The sequence below is a fragment of the Sinohyriopsis cumingii genome, chromosome 17, assembly GCF_028554795.1.
Source record: "Sinohyriopsis cumingii isolate HCF-2022 chromosome 17, ASM2855479v2, whole genome shotgun sequence".
NCBI classification, from domain to species: Eukaryota; Metazoa; Mollusca; class Bivalvia; order Unionida; family Unionidae; genus Sinohyriopsis; species Sinohyriopsis cumingii.
The window spans coordinates 197,458-213,949 of record NC_142977.1 but is presented as its reverse complement, the minus strand read 5'-3'; the positions used below and the strand labels follow the sequence as shown (position 1 = coordinate 213,949).

The 16,492-nt window shown below is 35.3% G+C and overlaps 1 protein-coding gene across 1 annotated transcript; it reads right to left on the bottom strand.

Moving 5' to 3' along the window:
* Positions 1-4,301: 4,301 nt before the first annotated feature.
* Positions 4,302-13,163, bottom strand: LOC149777625 (matrilin-1-like). Its single transcript, XM_089940344.1, has 6 exons — positions 13,137-13,163; positions 9,139-9,154; positions 8,429-8,578; positions 7,979-8,263; positions 4,892-5,491; positions 4,302-4,465 (listed from the first exon to the last, which is right to left on the bottom strand). The coding sequence occupies exons 1-6, from the start codon at positions 13,161-13,163 to the stop codon at positions 4,302-4,304; spliced, it is 1,242 nt and encodes a 413-aa protein (XP_089796470.1).
* Positions 13,164-16,492: the final 3,329 nt, after the last annotated feature.

Genomic DNA, 16,492 nt, shown 5'->3' with positions numbered 1-16,492 from the left:
CCAGGGAGATGAAACAACGAGGAGTTAATTCTTGTAATTGGCACAGCTTTTTCAAATACAGCGGTGGTGTATGGACTCCAGATCGAATGGGAACAAAATATATTCCCGGGAAAATAATTTGGGATGAGATATGTACGGTACCGATGGAAACGTTAAAAACGTTTCTTGATTGGCTGCTAACAGCGAATGCTGCAGTGATAATGTGCGGCGATCACGGTCAGCCACCTCCGTTTGTCGGCGTATCTCCACATGATTGGTTAAAAGATTTTGTTGATTATTACGAAGAAGTGTCTGATGATCATAGAGAACTTGACGCAACGTTGAAGGAATTTAAAACATTAATCAGATTACAACCGACTAAAATTCAATGTGAAGTCATGCGCGAGATGATTTCTGAAACTTCAATGAGCGACTTTTGGAAAACATGGAAACCAGACGATTTGATAGTGGCAAGTAGAACAATAGTCAGAGACACACCTCAACAGCAGCCATTTCAATTACAACAAAAAAAGTTTCCAATGTTGCCAGCGCCGTTATGTTATAGACTAGCTGATACGCGGTTACATAATATAGATGTTAATATTCCTGGGAACTTGACAGAGTCAAGGAAACAGAATTTAGTATTGAATGATATTGTGCTAGTTGATATTAATGCTGTCAAAGACGCACTAAAAATGAATAAATCCCCGTGGATGCTAGGATACGCAATGACAATTCATTCATTTCAAGGATTGACTATCAATGATACAACTGTCTGGATCGTTGACGACCGCATCGAATGGTCAAACTTAGTCTACTTGCCTGTGTCTAGAGTTAGAAGAATATCTCAACTGCGAAGAATTGTCTTGGAAGAGTCAGTGATCGATGACAACGATAAATGTCAAGTCGACATAATAAAAAGAAAACTTGCCGGTTACAAACAGAGTGACAAAAAAAAAATAATCGCGATTTCGACCTCAACGATGACTTCGTCATTGCGCTGAAACAGCAGCAGAATAATCACTGTGCGAGCTTTAATTGTATAATGCTATGGCAGCATTCGAATAAAAATTCAAGACAATTTACCGTAGATAGAAAAGATAACAGTCGCGGTCATACACGTGATAATGTGATGCTGACCTGTCTTGAGTGTAATCGACGTCGGGGTGCTTTCACCCTTGGCGCTAGTTAAGTGATCGGGGTGGTAATTGTGTGTCCTCGGGAATTACCTGTAGTTGTTTACGTGTGAATCCACGTTGAGGAACAATCGAATCCAGCCTGTATATTGCTGGTCGACCAGTAGATCTTGTTATGTTAGATATCTTATGTGTAGTAACACTCCAGATAGGATCAGTAGCTCTTCGTTTACCACCTTCAAGTTCACCTGGTTCATATAAATATCTTACAGTGACATCACCCAGCATTGGCTGCACTGAAGAATCACGTTGTACGGGTATATATTTTTTTGTGATCGCGATGGCAGGTTTCATGTTGGTTGTTCGAGTAATTTCATTATTTAGCGCAGCTATCACACTTGGTAATCTTGCAACCCATTCGCGTGATCTCGTATCCTCAATAAATTCCTTCGCGTATTGATATCCAAATAACCGATCAGCGAGTGTTCGATTAAATCGCTCAACAATTGCCTGATCACGATGAATTTCAGTATGTCCTTGTCTGATGGTAACGTTATGTTGCTTCATCAGCGATGATACTGCACCTTGAAATTCTTTGCCAGGATCAGCTTGTAACAACTGCGGCCATCGCAGACCACCTCGTTGATAAATTCGTTCAAACGCAGAAGCAACCTCAGATGCTGTTTTAGTTGCTAACGGTTCCGCATCTTTGTATTGACTTGCAACACCATCTGCAGTTAACGCGTATTTATATGTGTTTTGACGTCTTCGATTTTAATAGTATCATGTGGCAGAAATAATATATCGGTTTGGTGAACTTCATTGGGTACACTAACATCGAAATGTGCAAAGTGAATTTGTTTAGGACGCGGTAGGTAAATTTGCCATATTGCCTGTCGGGATAACCAATTTTTAGCAGTAGCTCGCGTAACTTTTGCTGCTTAAGCGAGTTTACTAATTGCTGCGCTACCTCTCCAATATCCTTTTGGGGAATAATAAATCGACTCCATTATATACCAGCACCTAGCGCTAATTTACCTTTCATTGCGGATTTTATTAACCAGCTAGCTAACCTTTCTTTGAAAAAGATTTATCAGTGATGGCATTTAACGCGTGAATTAATTTCACATCCGCGAGATGGCGCTGTTGCAAATACTTACTTCGATAAGCTACATCATGCGCATGATACGCCTTATCGATAGCATTTATCGGATACTCACCTGGATTGGGCTGATCTAAGGCATTAAGTCTGATATCAAGTCGGGTTCGAGGACCACAGTAATTATACCCTGGAAGATGTTTTTCTCCTGGGTATTTTGTCCACGGAGCTCCTGGTAATTTTCCTAACTTAGCTACGATATCACCGCCTCGCTTTTGTTTTACCCGACGAAATAAATTTACACTTTTTTGTACCGCATCATTCACACTTGCCTCTAAGCGCTTGTCGATTATTTTTTGTTGTAATCGTTGTTATGTCTGCAGTTGGGGTACGTGTTCTACATTTCACACAATATAAATCCATATTATTTTATAATATATCTAATGGAGATCATACTTTTCTGCTACAAAACGACGAGAGCCAATCAAACATAACTCAGTGCTACCAAACTCAATTCGAATGATTATTATAGGCCCATCTTGGTCGGGTAAGACGAAGTTGTTACTTAATTTAATAATGAGGTGGATGAAGTGGGATAAGTTGTATTTGGTAGCTCCATCTGTGGACGATCAGCGATGCTACAGCGTGTTAAAAGATTTTAATGAGAATGCAAAATCGATAAATGACGGTGATGATGTTATTGAATTTATTACTGACATCGATGAGTCGCCGGGTATCGATGATATTGACGGGAGCATCAATAATTTAGTCGTGTACGACAATGTGATGGTGGACAAACAGACAAACCCTGCCAGGATATTCTCACGCGGCAGACATAAAAACGTTGATGTGATTTATGTAACTCAACGATATACACACATCCAGAAAGTGATCAGGGACAACTGTAACATTCTTGCGCTGTTTAACGGCGTTGATACTCAAACACTGAGAAATATACATCAGACTTGGTGCAGCGGCGACATGGATATAAATAAATTTAGACATTTCTTTAGTCGTGCTCAGGCAAAACCACATGGATTTGTAACGATAAATTTACATGATCCTCGAACACGATATCGAGTTGGGGTAGATACAATTTTTAACTAGACAGGTGACGACAGGCAAACCCTGCCAGGGACTTTCACAGAGCAGCAGAGAGGGCTAAACATCCCCGAGCGTTTTCGCAAGATAGACCCTTGTATAACAGAAATAGTTGTATAGGTAGATATTTTCACGATATAACCTTTCAAGTCATCAGAAGTCTAAATAAATGTCTAAATTTATTTATATCCATATTTATATCCCTTTTTGTCATGTTTTCTGAATAGAGGGTTGATTTTGTGGAAATAATATCTTTATCTAAAATGTTCTCGATAGAAGGTTCTGTTAAGCGAAATACCTTGTGGGATTCACCCTCTCTGCTGCTTCTTAACCCAATCCCAAAAGAATAATAGACATCACACTGTACACCGTTCAATATATACTTGTAATGAATGAAAATATACTTCATTTCTGAAGCATATTTCATGATTACAAGTTAAGGTTCATTTAAAAATCTATAATTCAGTGTTCAGGACAAAATAAATTATCCGAGTCAATATTGAGGGAAGCCAAACTTAAAATGTCAGAATAAATCAAACATATAAGGCTGCATTAATACAGCTAGTGAATAAATAGGATGATTCAAAATCTATTCCCTTTGTATTATTTAGCAAAAAGAAATCTATTAAAATGGGCACTGATCTGTTTCATATGTTATATGTGTTTTATAAAGTCATACGTAAGACCTTAAAAGCAAATTTACAGCAACACAGCCAAGCGCAATAGTCGCTTGGTCTTCGTCGATGAAATATATCTTAACAATATGTGTTTTAACAGTAATGTTTATGCCTTCAAGACACACTTCAAGCAATACGGCCATAAGCAGTATTTCTCCGGTTTTTCCCAAGGCAACAGAACAATATAACACCTGCTATAAGCAGCACTTCATACAGACCTCGCTGAAAACTGTATCTCTTAAGAAAGATGCAGTTACCTAGTTCTTTCTATACATAAAGCAACAACATATCTTGCTGCATGATGCTGTATTACCATGCTAAGAACTTCAGTATTACCTGGACCTTTCCATAGTTGATGTCGAAAACGTCCACTAAGTTCTTGACAAAACTCATTTGTGTATTGAATCCCGGTATGCCAATACTGGTGGAGACGTCCAGAACAAATAGGATATCTACCGGCTTTCCCTGGCATGCTGACGTATACGAGATGAAAATTAATTAATTTGCAAAATGTTTCCAACATTCTGCTACAATAGAGATGGTTATGTGCACATAGAAAACAATGATGGATCTCAAATACAGACATCGTAATGCAGAAAATACCTTAAGATATCTGCTTAAGAATAAGACTTGCATTGTAAAATAATATAGATGAATTGAACTGGAATGCGTCTCACATAGTCATAAAAAATATTTTCAGTTAACGTTTATCTTGGTTCTTCAATACGTTGTGTAACAATATTTAATGCCAATGCAGAGGTCAAATCACTACTATTTGAAATGAAAATGCTGCACCTGGTTGCATAACGATACATTAAAATTACCATTAACAAAAGAAAATATACTTAAACCTTAGCTTTTAAAGGACATAAATCAGCCATTTAGAGAAAGTTACTTACGTCTGCACTCTTTGAAGCTAAGAAACTTTTGGAATGCTTCGAACTGCAACTCCGAGAAGTTTGCCAGAATGTGCATATAGTCTGACTTTGGTGAACTCGCTATCTCCTCTAGCTCCGTTCTATTGACCTTATCGCCGATTCCGATGGCAAAAATGGCCACACCTGCCTCTCTGGTCAGTTTAGCCTCGGTAACTGTGCTGTTCACGTCACTGGATTCACCATCCGTAAGGACTAAAGCTATGTTGGGAACGTCAGATCGGTCGCCATTCCTCACGCTAAAAAGCTCTGTACGAAGAACCTTCAATGCGTCAAACGTTTTGGTTTCATCTCCCGCGTCATTTGCTATCTTTGAGATGGCATCCAGAGTGTCGTTCTTACTGTCATATGTATTCAGGTGAAACCATGTCCTAATTTTGTTGCTGAAGGTGAGAGCACCTATCCTTGTCTTGCTTTGACCTATGTCAAAGGCGTTAACCACTTTTTTGACGAGATCGAGCTGGTGAATGAAGTTAGGTTCCCAGATGCTACTAGATGAGTCAATGACAAATACCACATCAGCAATATTTTCACATATCTCCACCACGGAGTCTTTCTTTAAAGCTGGATGTATAGAAAAATAAAGAGTGCAAAGGCAAAACATAGATTGTGACAATTTAAACCACGTTATGAAAATGTATGTCTTAAACATGTCAAGGAGTATATCTAAATTAAACGTTAGGGAAAATTATCAAACCAAGTATATTGAGAATTTAGTACTGCATCGCTTCTACTCATATACGGCGTGAAAGAATAACATCAATTTAAAGTGTAGTCTGGTCGAGATATTCTTTAATGTTTGAGATTTTATATCGCCAATTTCTGGAGACAATTTTATATTTTAAAAAATTGGAATTTTGAGAGTTCGCTAAATTAGATATTTTGCTGATGCACTTTAATATATGTGCTTCTTTGAAACGTGTGTGTTTTTGTTGTTGCTGTAGAGTGCCTGTCTGTTTGTTTGTCTTTTTGACTATGTTTCTGTCACATAAATCCCTGTATACTGACTGCTTTGATTTATATAATGTTTTGCGGATTTTAATGACTATGCGTAAGCCATATTTATGATTGTTTTATATACAATAGCAGCACATCATTCTTAGAAGAACATAACTGAAATTGGGGACCATTTGTATGTCTTGTTTAGATATATTTCTACATCTTTATCTATGTAAAATACCTCATCCTTTGATTGTCAATAGTTTGAACGTTAATCCTATGTTCACTACAACATATTATAACTTTGTATTTCCTTTGTACAAAATGAGTTAAGTCTTAGGAGCCAAAATCTAATGATCGATTGCAATAATTGAGATAAACAGCTTTTGTTGTTTTCTAGCAAGAAAGATGTATATCAATGCACGTTTAGCAAATCTAGATTTGATTTATGTCATTTTCGGACACATTGTTTTCGTGGTTTTGTTGAAACCAATTTAACTTGGCTATTTAGTTAGTCCCATTAACAATTAGATTGATTCTTTTTTATTCTCGTATAGGAGAATTTTGATTTGTGAACCTTTACATTGAAATCGAGGTTAAACGTTTCCTATAAAGATGTCGTAGCCTAAATGTTGTTTCAGACATTCCAATATTTTATTAATTATAGTTGCTATGAATGGTCGCGTGAACTTGCATAGTAATTGACTTGCATAGTTCCTGAGGCCTTACTATCTCAAAATGATTATCATCTTTCATCTCAGTTTATTTTTCACCTATGTTCCTTATTTATATGTAATTAACGTTTTGCGGTATGTGTATAGACAATTACGAAAAAAGTAACAAGAAAATATATTATATTATGCTTTTGTGATATGGTGTTTGTGTCGCTCTTTACAGACTGTCTACCTGATATCCCTGATATACGAGATAAAAGGTGATTACATTCCAGGCTTCTTGTATAGAACTGTCACTACTGGAAGGTAATCTCGTAACACGTTCCACTGCTATACATTTGTCACAATGTGGTAACATTATGCTTCAATACAGATAATACTATGCACATCAATGACACGGATTATTGTCAGATAAAGAAATACGTTGTTGTAATACAAAAATGCCTTGCTCTAATTGCTTAAGAAAAAACATTGCACTGTAAAATAAGAGAGCTGAATTGAACAGGGATGCATCTAACAGTCATAAATACTATTTTTAGTGAACCTTTATACTGGTTGATCAACACGTTGTTAAGCGAAAATCAATAAATATATTAGAATTTTTGTGACACATTTAGAGTTCAAATTAATTCTACATTAAATAAAAATACAATAAGTGCTTGTATGAGTTTCTATCGAGAAGTTCCATATTATTCGAAACATGTTCAAGGCAAATATGATTTGAATACTAATGAAATGTCATTAAAGTACCTAAATGTACAAGAAATATTATTGCGACAACAAACATAATTGTGGCTATTTAGTATAGGGCATCAAAGGAGCAATTACTTTTAATTACCACTTACAGTTGTTTATTAGTCCCAATACAAAAGATCCTATACCACATTTATGCAATGAAATAAATAAACGGAAAATAGTGTAATCAGGACAGTTGAAGAAAGTTTGACTCTGAATGTATGCACCATACTGGAATTATATAATTTGCATGCTTGCATGTGTATACGATTGTCAAATACTGCTGCAGCAAAGACGGTTTGTATAGTACTCGGCTACAACACTTATATAAACTTCATCGTAGCTAAAATACATATATTGACAAAGTTTAACAACTTTTATATATCAATACGGCTTCGGTTATTGTCTTGTAGTTGGTGTGGTGCGAAGAGTTGAAATGGAGCAATACATGCAAATAATACTGATGTAAGATTTCAATATGTTACGTTGTAACTAATGGATGTCAACTTCAGTTTGATTGCAAAATATGTGCGGTTGGTGGAAGACTTAGGGAAAATAATTTCACCTCTGGAAGAAAAAAATAGTCAATGTGAAAATGGTATTCTTTGAATGATATAATCTTAAAGGGTCATTAATGAGGAAACCATAGTTAATAGTTATTGTTGAATGGACATAATTCAGCCATTTAGAGAAATATCCTTACCATTGCATGTCTTGTTGCTAAGAAGAGTTGTGAATGCGTCGGATTGTAACTCAGTAAAGTTTACCAGAGTGTGCACATAGTCTGACTTTGGTGAACTCGCCATTTCCTCTAGCTCATCTGTATTGACTGCATTGCCGATTCCGATGGCAAAAATGGTTACACCTGCCTCTCTAGTTAGACTAGCCTCTTTTACTGTGATTTCCATTTGACTGGATTCGCCATCTGTAAGGACTATAGCGATGTTAGGAACGTCAGATCGGTCGCCATTACTCTCGGTAAAATGCTCTGTGCGAAGAACCCTCAAGGCGTCAAAAGTGTTAGTGGTATCTCCCGCTTAGAATTGTATGGCTGAGATGGCATTCAGAATATCTTGCCAACTGTCATATCTATTCAGGTGAAACTCTGTGATAGGTGTGTGGCTGAAGGTGAGGGCGCCTATCCTGTTCTTGCCTTGACCTATGTCAAGGTTCTGCACCACTTGTTTGACGAACTCGAGCTGTTGATTGAAGTCAGGTTCATAGATACTACGTGACGAGTCAATCACAAACACCACATCAGCAATAAGTCTGCATATGTATGCGTTAGAGATATCCACTAGAGCTGGAAGTAAAAATAATTTTAGAGCATAAAGGTAAAACATAGTTTGAGACAATCGTGATTAAGTTATTTAAATTGTATGTCTGAAACATACCAATACACATATATGATGCAAGACACAACCTCAGTGTAAGTTATCACATTCCACAATCGACTGTTGCTAGTAAATTTTCAAAAGATTCAACACGCCGAAAAGACATATCGTTATATTTTAATCATGTGCAAGAGCATTTGTATAAAGTAATATAACAGTCCATTTATTACGAATTCTCCCAAACAAGATGCAAATGATGTTTGAAAATAAATTTCAAACATAATTATGAATATATCATATTCATACAAACTTTCTGATTTTTTACTAATGGCAATGATACCCTTCACCTGACACATTACCTTAAGACAACTCTGAGCAGTAATGAAAACGTTATAAAACTGGCATTCATTGATATATCGAAATTTCAATACTACGCGATGAATAATCTTTTAATGAGAAGGTAATATAAATGCTCGTATAAATACCACATATGTGTTTAACTATGACAACATATTAGCAATGGACTCACCAAATGAAGCAAAGACCTGGAAGAAAAGAACAAAATGAATATACATGGGGAACGTTATAAGTTTAGATTGTGAATTAGTGGGACATTCAAACACCTGAAACAAAGATTTATTTGAAATGTGTATCTGGTTTGATTGTACGTCATCAAATAAACGGATTTTTTTTTGTGGTAATAATGTCTCCAAATGTCATGATGTTTAAAATAGGCCAGAAGAATGGTAAATTACTCTTTCAAAAATTAATGAATTATTTAACCGATCTTTCGGCAAATAACACTTTCATGATCAAATGTTTAGGCTCTGGTCCAAGTCGCGTTAATGTTTTAACAAAGTAATTAATATTAAGATTCGTTTGTTAAGAAATGTGATTCAATTTTAGGAAAGATATTTATCCGTATATGATCTGGGAAATGTTTTAATTTTGTTGATTTTGTTCTGTCTTTTTAATAACTAAAGGTAAAGGTTACAACTGTTAAATAATATTAGGTAATTGATAGCATCTTTCCGGTGACGAGTTACTAACCATTGAAATTGAAGTCCTAAATAATCGCCGGCAAATAAATTATTTTCAATGCGATTTTAATTACATCTACATAATTACAAATATGATTCACAAAATTCAAGGAGACAATCGTTGACGCCCGAATAGACAATTTTTTTGCTCATGTCAAATACATGCACACGAAGCCAATCAACAATTATTTATATCTAGCATGAATAAATAAACATGACTTAAAATTTCAATCATCTTAGATCTTCTTACAAAATATGTAATAATAGTTTATTCAGAATATAACAATGTAAATAAAAAAATATCATATTGATATGTTTGATCAAGATATAAATATGTTCGTGAGATACTTGCCAGCAATAGAAATGTAACCATCATCCGACTCATGATTCTGCCTTTAATCTGGGAATGAACTTGTTGTCTGGGATTTGTTGCAGGACGATTGTTATGTGTAATGCCAGGAAACAAACAATGGACTCTATTTAGATGCAGGGAGAAAATATTAGACACGCTTCTACGCCAGGAGCCAGATTTAGCTACCTATTGGGTACATTCATATAATGAAAATGACTGAACAGTTAAATTAAATAGTAAATCAACATACGGTAATTACCAGATAGGCAAGGGCAAACGTAACATTACTGACATTTATAATAAAGAATATATGCACATCAAGTAGCGAAAAAAGGAAAAATTGGATTTATGATTATCTCTGAATGGCGGTATCATACTTTAAAGAAAGCAAAAGTCGCATATGTCTCTGAAAATAAATACTACGGTTTAATAATGACCATGTTCATACATTTCCTCACTTTCGGTGCATTCAAGCAACAGGAGAGCTGAGATTCAAATGAGGTTGTATATAAAACGTCTTTATATAATTAGATATTTCAATTATTGGCGAACACTTCTAGATCGCATAGGACTTTTACATTTCAGTAACACATTTATTTAAAGTCCTTGTATTTTACATCCTTTTTATGCTATTTCCATCCTTAATTAAGTTTGCTGCTTTTATATTGTATTAAGATTATTGTTTAAACCTTTCAGGATAGGCATCGTGTTTCCAACAAAACATGTAATACCTCTTGTATCATACTGAATATTCTACAGACGTAAACGACCTTGTAATTCAATATTACATGACTTATTAGGCTGTTGCAACATATTATACAACTTTTGAAGAGGTGATATTATACTTTATATTCCCAATCGTCATAACATAGGTGCGATGACTGTTTGATAAAAACAAATACAAATGTTTTGTAAGAAAACTGTTCACATATTTTACTGGAAATCTGCTATCAATTTCCCGTACATATTAAACTGGTAAGAATAACGAGCATTGAGGAAACGTTTGCTGTGACTATTTGTATAGTGTGGGTTATGTAATCAACTTGAGAGTGTGTTATATAATTACCTTTATTGTTTGGTTCAATCACCTTGTCAAGACAATACCGCTTTGGTTATACAGGGCGTTATGCACACAACATGCGTGAATACTTTCTATATTTAAATAAACCTAGTTAGTCTTACTTACTTTTGACTGTTTGAAACGATATTTATTGTTGGATAGTGTTATGACTGGATTGTCTTAAAATAAGTGACACAAAGCAGATATACCGCCAAATTTAATAGACTTCAACAACTGTATTCCCTACGATGCAATGTAAAACATCAAAAGACACGTACAATAGTATTATTTAAATACCATATAATTCTAACTGTGTTTTTTGGTAAGCCGAAAAGAATAGACAGTTCGAAATAATTTCAATAGCAAAATTCCTGCTGCTGTACAATTAGTATTTATGCATCTTAATTATAGAATTCTAACTGTCTTTCAATAAATCGACAACTTTCACAAAGAACAGTATAAATACTTAATTCTTTGAAATTGTATCGGACCACAGCAGTAAATAAGTTCACATACTTAACTTAAAGTAGGATCGAATAATGTTTTATCAGGAACCCATATTTGCAAAAAGCACAAAACGATGCTCAGAACAAAAGGTCACGATTTATCCAAAGAGTTTTCGCTTGTAAATCAGATTTTGGTTTCAACTCCAATTAAAGTAAATATCTTTATAAAAATAAAATTCCTACTATGACCCGGATGCGGGAGGTCGTCGGTTCGATCCCCGGCCGAGTCATACCAAAGACTTACAGAAATGGTACTAACCGCTGCCTCGCTTGGCGCTCAGCATTAAGAGGTTAGTGTTAAGACTGATCGGCCTGGGGTCAGGATAATGTGAATGGGTGGGACATCATGCTACATGTCTGCCGCATGATGCCCCAGTGCTAGACATCATTATAAACTGTCACACTGCAGACATCGTAGCGATATGACTGAAATTGTTTTAATGCTACGTTAAAAATCACTTGTCCAAACGTATAGAGTGTTTCAATTGTATTACAGTTGTATTCTGAATGAATGTTAATGTTGAATGTGCTAATGTAATAAATAGATTGGATTTTAGCGATGTGCTAGAAATGTAGATTATCACAATAATATAATACAAAATGATTTTGAATGAATTTCCGAATAATCCCAATCTAGTAATATTGATGAATGAGCAATGTAATTTCGGTGTATATATATATATATATATATATATATATATATATATATATATATATATATATATATATATATATATATCCTTTCAAACTTGAACACATCTAAGAGTCCGATTGAACAGCACGTATTTCCATATGATTGTGTCATACGTCATACTGATGTTAACAACCTTAATCTAAACACATTAGAGGCACAATATTCTCTATAATGAGGCAATCAGGATCATGATCAATCCTGTTTACATAAATTTTAAATAAATAAACATAAATCACCAGATAATTTGGAATTAGACCTACAATAAAACTAATTCTGATCCAAATAAAGATGTGTACAAAATCGAAAATTAGTAAAACATTATGCAGCTCTCACATGGATGACAGAAAATATCCATACAGAAGTAAAAAGCATTCAATTTACATCAAATTGCACCTGCATTCAAATTGTATTTTCAGGGCTGTATTCCTTCCATATCAAACTTCATCTAAACAATCAATTATTTTTTGTATTGCTCTCTTAATGATTAATTAAAACAATATTTCGAGAAGGAGCTGAACTATGATACACTGCAAAGTGTTTCAAAGCCAGTTTAAAGGCACATACGAGTATGCAAATATTTCTATGATGCATGGTTAACACTATATAATAGCACTGGATCATCCAAAACATTTTTGTGTTCTTGAATCAATGTCCCATCTTCAGCTATAGAACTTTCGCCAATATACAATTAGAATGATTTACTGAGATCAGGAGATAAAAGAACTGGTGCACCTCTAAGTATGGTCTATAATATCTCAAAGACTCTCTAAACTCATCATTTCAACCTTGGATTTCTTACCGTGCATATATGTCAGCGTTTCAAAAATTATGGGAAACTTGAGCACATATTCCGAATTATTGCTAAATAATCTTACCATGTGAAGCTTAGATGATGACGTCATCTAGATAAGAACACTGATCTTAAACAGATGCAATCATGTTCGTTATACAGTGGAAAGTTTCAGAACATCTTATAGAATACGGCATTACTTAATTTGAACTAAAGTTCAACTTAAGTTACGAATGCCATAATTTTCTTGGCACTTTCCGTGAATGGAAAATTGCAATAGCCCTTTACAACGATCAAATTTCGTGCTAAATGTTGCATATCCAATTCTAGTAATACGGTCATCATTTCTTGGTATTGGGTATGCATCTGTTTTGATTGCAGGGTTCAAATTTATATAGTCGGTACACATGATAAAATTATCTTCTTTCGGCACAAGCATGTCTACTTTTTCTTCGGACCAAAGAAATCATTTTCCGGTAAATAATAATTTTTTCCTAAGATTCCTGTCCGAAAGGGTTTATCCTGTTAGGATGCTCTTTGACAAAATATAAACTTTACAATGACTAAGTCATAGCAGATTACATTTGTTTGTGTCTGAACATCGGAAAGCAAGTTGTCTTCCTCACATACTTGCTGCTTTAGTGTATTCCTTTGTTGTAGCTCTAGATTTGAAAGAATCTGTTCCATATTTTGTTTATTTCTGCTTTAGAATTTGTATCAAATCTATGTCTTGTGAATCTGTCTTAGTTTGATACTTATTAGTCTTACAATTTACTACATTTATTATAAGGCTAAGTAATCGGTTGAGGGTTATATTGAAGAAGATTCAATATATTTCCGTGTGGATAGAAATTTTCAATGTTTGTTTGTAACAAAGACGTTTCTGAATTGATTGTTACCCTAGTGCTTAAGTTTACCACTGTGTTACTTGATTTATGTTGTCTTGCCCGGGCATGCCCGTGACCATAGACTGATTTAACCGAACCACTTCTTCAGGATATTATTGGTCACACTGGGGCCCAGTGGAATCCGCCATTGTGAAAATCCGTCACGTCTGACTTTACGATGTTGGACTCGAATTCTATCCCGCGAGGCGTTGATGAAATTGTGGTTGAGTGCACTTATATAACAAGTCTCCTTTTTTGTAACTCAAACAGATACTGGGATCTTTGTCAGGAAGATATTTGCCGTTTGAAACTTATCCAATGCCATTTTTCTCTAAATCCCTCATGCTTTGAGCAAGCAAGTCTTTGTTTTGTTGTACCGGTTATGTATTGCTACATTAATGATCACCCATTTGTTTTGCTCTTGATGCATGTAATTTCGATTAAAAGTTTGAAGATGGGCTAATTTCGCTCCTTTATACTATCCAATCCGGACAGCATTATAAGATGGATCTATAGTTCTGTCATATTTTGGAATCTCCAATTACTAGGATGTGTTATAATTGGTAGTTCCCACTCTGAATTTCAACTTTCATGTCGCGAAATCCGTGCTAGATTCTGTGGTGTTTGACATATGGCGGCAAATCTTTAAATGTGGACGTGAGATGATATGCATGGTTATCTGCTTGGCGCCTGGGAGTACTGTGATGGTGATTAATTTCTAATTGGAGAAGGTTTCCTCATGTTATGAGTGCGCATATGCCAGTAACAGAAGGAGTCGTAGAGGGTTTGGTGCAATTCTTCAAAGGCCTGACTGTTAATGATATAGAATCTCGCTACGATTATACTACGAAAAAGGCTTTGTTGTCGGTATTTATTTTATCCAAAGATCGTCTCGTATTTCCTGATCCAGATCCATGTGGGGTTTTGTACTTGGGATTTGTATGGAGTATGTTGGCGTCCTCTGCATTCGTTCGCTTAGTCGGTGAAACCTGGTTGAGTCTCTGAAACTTGTTGGGGCTGAAACAAATTCGGTAATGATATTGGACGATTAACTGGTTGTAGTGAACTGCTTCATTTTTTGCGGAACTGCGCTATGAGGGAATTAATTAATTGATGTGCAACATATTGGGGCTAAATTTGTTGTATTTTATCTGGGACGATCGATGTTAATCAAAAGTTTCAACAGGAGCTGGTAGTATAATTCCTGTTTGGAAGTCCGGGCTAAATTGGAGTCAAAGACCGGACAATTTGTTTGATATTGCTGAATTGTTTGCAGAGTTATATCATTCCTAACTTTCTCTTAGCCATTTGTAGCTCCTGGTTCGACAATTTCTTCACCGTAAAGTCGGCAAATCTAAAACCACGCGACACATTTCATTAGTTAACTTAGGCTGTCATTATAATGGGTCGTTCAATTCTGAACTACCTTTGTAGCCTACATCCAGTTTAAGTGTTAATTATTGGTTGCCATGTTTCAAAGAGGATTCGAAAACCACACGCTAGTGTTAAATATATTGGGATACTTAACAAGGCCACTGGTGTACATACACAAGACGACTTAAGTACCTGAAAAATGTGATATTAGCATCAATATGAAACCAACAGAAAATCTGAAAAGGAAATATAAATCTATTTTACAACAAAGCGGTGCTAATGACAGCAAAGTAACCTAAATGGAAATATATCAAGCACGACTATGTACGTTGATATTTAAATAACGGAAAGCAAATTATTCATACCAACTGACACTCTGAAAACGCGATAGAATGTTAAAACACAAGTAATGCAGGTGGTTATGTTGTAAAGTGGAACGGAAAACCAAATGTTAAGGATAATTGATTTGGGATGACCCTAAAAAAGACGATCGATTTACTAAAAAGACGCGTTACTTACATGAGAAGGAAATATTAGTATTGATATTTTAAAATATTCAATATCCGAAGGGGAAATCAAAATGTATTGTAAAGCAAAGCGATAGAATATTAGTTGTTGTAGGGTTTAACGTAGTTTTTCAGCACAAGATAGGCTATGCATGGGGGCCATTACAAATGGTGGAGGATGAACCCGGGAAAATCCGAGAAAGAATCACCGACCCACAAGAAGCCACTGGCAAGCTTTAACACATAATCACATTGGCCGAATCCGAGACTCGAAGCCAAGCAACAGAGGTGAAATGGCAGTGATCCGTAACGGTGAGCGCTTCAGACCACTCGGCCACTCGGGACCACGGAAATATTAGTATATAGAACTAAAACAATTGAAAATCAGAAAAGGATATATCAATTTAATAGTATCAATATATTAAATAATACAATGCAATGTACGAAGATATTTAAGTACCTGAAAAGGAAATAATAGTATATTGCAACAATACATACGATGATACTTAAGAATCTCTTAGGGAGATATTAGTACCAAAAGAAATATTTTTGAACATCTTAAAAGGAAATACAAATGTATTATTATAAATGTATGTAAAATCAATACATTTTAAATCTGTACTTAACACAATGTCAGATGACGATGATATGCAGAAACGGCTACTCTCCACTGA

Excerpts from the sequence above, each read along its gene's own strand:
- LOC149777625 (XM_089940344.1), bottom strand. The coding sequence starts at position 13,163 with ATGACGTCATCATCTAAGCTTCACATG. Across the intron at positions 5,492-7,978 it reads TAGCAACAAGACATGCAATG|CTTTAAAGAAAGACTCCGTG; the intron begins GTAAGGATATTT and ends CTATACATCCAG. Across the intron at positions 4,466-4,891 it reads TAGCTTCAAAGAGTGCAGAC|CATGCCAGGGAAAGCCGGTA; the intron begins GTAAGTAACTTT and ends CGTATACGTCAG.